General features: G+C 39.8%; 1 protein-coding gene across 1 annotated transcript; it reads left to right on the top strand.

Moving 5' to 3' along the window:
* Nucleotides 1-2,115: 2,115 nt before the first annotated feature.
* LOC100771688 (thymosin beta-4-like) lies at nt 2,116-2,250 on the top strand. The gene has a single exon (XM_035447228.1). It carries the CDS (start codon nt 2,116-2,118, stop codon nt 2,248-2,250), a length of 135 nt encoding a protein of 44 aa, XP_035303119.1.
* Nucleotides 2,251-4,355: the final 2,105 nt, after the last annotated feature.

The following is a 4,355-nucleotide window of genomic DNA, read 5'->3' on the forward strand; positions in this document are numbered from 1 at the left end:
TGAACTGGTGTTTTTTAGACATTATTCACATTATGGTATTCTATTCTCACTTTTATTCCTATAAGGAGGAGAGAAGAATCACAGAAGAAACAAGTCCATCTTTGAGTCCTCGATTCTGCTCTTCAAGGACTCCTCAAGTCTTTATCTTTCTAGACTCAATCTTTGTTCCTCATCTATAGCCAATTTTTCCAGCCCTGAGCCCTACTTTTTCTACTTTGTTTTCCAGGTTCATAAAAATTCTTTGTCTTCCTTTAGTCAACAAAATTTACTAAAGTTATTTTGTTTTAGGTTGGCTACTCCGTTACCCCTTCTAAAGTCACCATGAATTCCCCACACAGCTCCTCTGTGCTCCCTGACCATGAATGATGCATCTCTTTCATAACATTGCTGTAGGTATAGAAATGTCCCCAGAGAGCTCAAAACATACATACATACATACATACATACATACATACATACATACATACATACACACATAAATGGCTCTATCCACAAATAGAGCAAAATTCCCACTCAATCAGGCAAATGAATTTCTCTTTCACCCTATGGGAACTCTGTGGACTTAGTTTGGCTTATGACATTGTTTTGGCCATCTATCATCAATGTGTGATATGGAACCACCGGTGGCCAATAGTGAACCTATATTGACTTATTTAACAAGCACAGAACATTATTAATAAATGTCCCCACTCTGGTCCCTTGTATGCAAGTGATTTACTTTCATTCCACATATTTGCAGTCTGAAATCACTTTTTTATGCTTGTTCATTCTTCTCTCCCAAAAATATATACGTTTTATGAAAACATCAGTTTTCCTAACATCGTGTTCCATGAGCTAAATACAGTGCCTGGTTCATAATAGATGTGGGACCAATATCATTTGGGTGCAGTGTTGGATGAGAGCAGTGAGGCAAAGATGTTCCCTCCACTAAAGGGTTTTAAAACTACATTTACTCATGTTTTATGCCCCTATTGTTAATACTCTGACTTAGTTTCCTCTCACAGGTAAATCTTACACACACTTACATCTCAGCCAAATAAATTCCTCCCTTCTCAGCCACTATAAGGGGAATTTGGCAGCAAGCACTGGAGGCCCATGTCCAAGACATCATTATAGAAACTGAGGAAGTTAAATGGGCTAAGAATATCTCAATACTTTTTCCTTGTGCTGTCCAAGACAGCAGATTTAATCAGATGGATTTAATGACACTCGCTTAACACTCAAATCTGGGAAGCACATTAAGAAATAAGCAGCTTCAAACAGACCAGAACTGTTTACTGAGTTATTGTGTCAGGTGTAATAAAGGATATTTTCTCTCGAAGGAAGCATAGAAGGTCTCAAATTCGAAAACAATCAGAATGATTATTCTTCAAGGTAACATCAAAAGTCCTTCTATCTCTAGCCCACTGTGAGTCTCCTTTTCCACTCCAGGACTCCATACTCCCCTTGTCCTATGACACCTACACTTATAAATCAAATGGATAAATATCTTTACAATGAACTTTGAGTTTTGTTTATACAAATCTGTAAGCTACCCAGTTAGTATTCAGCTTGGAAAATGATGACATAACAATGATTATATTATATGGCACAATTTTCTATGCTTTCAACCCTTTTGAATCTTTGTAACAGCCTTGTTACAAAGATTACTTCTTTTCTCCTCCCCAAAATAACATTAAGAAAACAAACACTGAAGTTTGTCCAATGCCACATAACATGCTATGGCTAAACCAAGGCTAGACCCCAGTCCTAATCCTGTGTCCTTTGCCCTGTTTGAGCCTGGAATGATCACTATTCCTCCCTTTCCAACAGTGGCAGACATTATTTATCAATCATCACCCTTCTTCCTGATGCATCTAGAGGCAACTTTACTTAGAAGCCCTCTTTCATCACTGTTCCAGGCAGTCAGCACCATTCGATCTCAGGTTTCAAGCTGGGAGCTGAAACCTACCTGGCTTGCTGCACTACCCAAGTTGCATCTGTAAGTTAGGAAGCCTTGATGCACTGCTTGCAGTGGGGGATGCACATTCAAGAAATACCGGGGGACTGGGCAGTGGTCATTGAGCAGATCTGACTCTTCTCATTCACATGCCTCACTCTGCTCCTTCCACAACCATGTCAAACAATCTCAATAAGGCTGAGATGGAGAAATTCGATAAGCCAAAATTGAAGAAGACAGAAACACAAGAGAAAAATCCTCTGCCTTCAAAAAGAACGATTGAACGTGAGAAGCAAGTCGGTGACTCATAAGGAGTTGAGCTCCACCAGAGTGTACTGTACACTCAGTGCCTACTTCTCTTCCTTCTTTTAGCTGTTTAGTTTTAGAAGATGCAGAGGTTGAGCCATGTTTAAATGACTTTGCTGCCCCTTTCACAGCAAAGAATCAGAACTACAGACAACAAAGGTTTTCCCTGCCTCTCCAGCCCATCTGCTAGTCTGGCTGACTGGGGAGGAAAAGAACTCACCTGTTGATGAAGGAAAAAGATGGGTGGGAGGTGGTGAAATAGAGAGTAAAATTCAAGATAGTGCAAGACATCCTTCAGGCCATAAAATGCCATTTGTTGTTGTTGTTCAAATTGTTGGAATGCACAATTTTAAACTGCAAATTAAAGTTTTTGGTTGGTTTGGTTTGGGTTTTGGGTTTTTCGAGACAGGGTTTCTCTATGGCTTTGGGACCTTCCTAGAACTCATTCTGTAGACCTTGAACTCATAGAAATCTGCCTGTCTCTGCCTCCCAAGTGCTGGGATTAAAGAATGTGCACCACCATCACCCAGAAAAGTAAAAGTTCTTAAACAAAAAAAAAGAAGGGAAGGAAGGAAGGAGAAAGGAAGGGGAGTGAAGGAGGGAGGGAGGAAGAGAGAAAAGAATGGAAGAAGGAAGGAAGAAAGGATGGGGAGGCAAATGAAGTGACTGTGAAGATAAGGGTAATTGCTACCAAATCTGATGATCTTTGATGGATCCCTGGGACTCACATGGTGGGAGAAAAGAACCAACTCTCCAAAGTTGTCCTCATAGCTTACACTGCACACACACACACACACACACACACACACACACACACACACACACACACACACACAATTAATCAATGTAATTAAAATGGGGGTAATTAAATATACAGAAGGTAAACTTCTAAAATAATCCAGCTAATGAATTTTGAATTTTATAGTAGCCTGGAAGTCACAAGCCTGAGTTTAATTTCATTCTAGTTGTTATAGGAAGTCATTGTCACTACCTGAAATATTCCACTGTAACATGCAAAAAACTGTTAATTACACCCTCCTCCACCATTAAAGAGCTAAGTGATGGTTTCAACCTCTCCCTGGGTAGCCAGTGTGTGCATATCCCTTCCCTAGTCCCACTATGAAAACACTTAAATGGTGCTTTTTGCAATCAACCCAGCTTGAAGCAACAGCTTTAGAGTTGATGTGCAAGCTCTTAGATAACACCTTACATAAACTCAAATGGTCTTCAACTGTGGAAAACAAATGAGCAAGCATGTATCTCTTAGAATCTTTCTGTTTGGATATTTCATTCTCCAATTTAATGGGGACATGGGGGGCTAAGTAATAATAAAACTGATACCATACCTGGAACACTAGCAAATCATTTCCTCTCAGATGACTATATCTTTCATAACCTACCATCCCCAGTAAATAGCTTTAAAATAGATGCTTCTTCAGTTAACACTTAACAGAAACTGACATCTATTTAATATCTTCTAGGTAACTGGAATAAAAACACAAATTTGACTGTGTCTAAGAACTGATGACTTTCCCAGGACTCCAACCCAAAGAGAGATTGTTGACACAATCTGTTTGAGAATATTCTTTATGTGTTTCTGTGTTCTCTAAAGAGATTCAGTTTAAAATCACCTCTAAAACAGAGATGAACACTTTCCCTTACACTGTCTAATTGCTATGCTTAAACTGAGCATATGGGGCCTTGGGTGGGTCTACCCCTTGAGATCTCCAAGCATTTGTCTGTTTAATTTTACTTTAAAAACAGATTGTTCTGCTCAGGCATCTGTGACCAGCAGCATTTGGGAATTTGCCCATGATGTTTGATGGAGGTCATCCAATCTGCCGGTCACCCACTTCATATTTCATCGTGACCTCTTTCCTCCAGGTTATCCTTGAAGATGGATATCTGTCATGTCCTGGACATCAGTGGGCCTTGAGATTTGGTCCTTCTAGCCAATCCCTGATCTCATCTTCCTCTATCTTAGCCATGATGACTGACCTAGCCCTAGAAGACGCTAGGCAGTCTCCTCAGAGATTTGGGGAGATTTTCTCATAAGTACCCTAAGCAAAATATGGACTCTAAGGTGATATCTATTTCACCAATGAGTAAA

The sequence above is a fragment of the Cricetulus griseus genome, chromosome 7 (assembly GCF_003668045.3).
Source record: "Cricetulus griseus strain 17A/GY chromosome 7, alternate assembly CriGri-PICRH-1.0, whole genome shotgun sequence".
In the NCBI taxonomy this organism is placed as follows: Eukaryota; Metazoa; Chordata; class Mammalia; order Rodentia; family Cricetidae; genus Cricetulus; species Cricetulus griseus.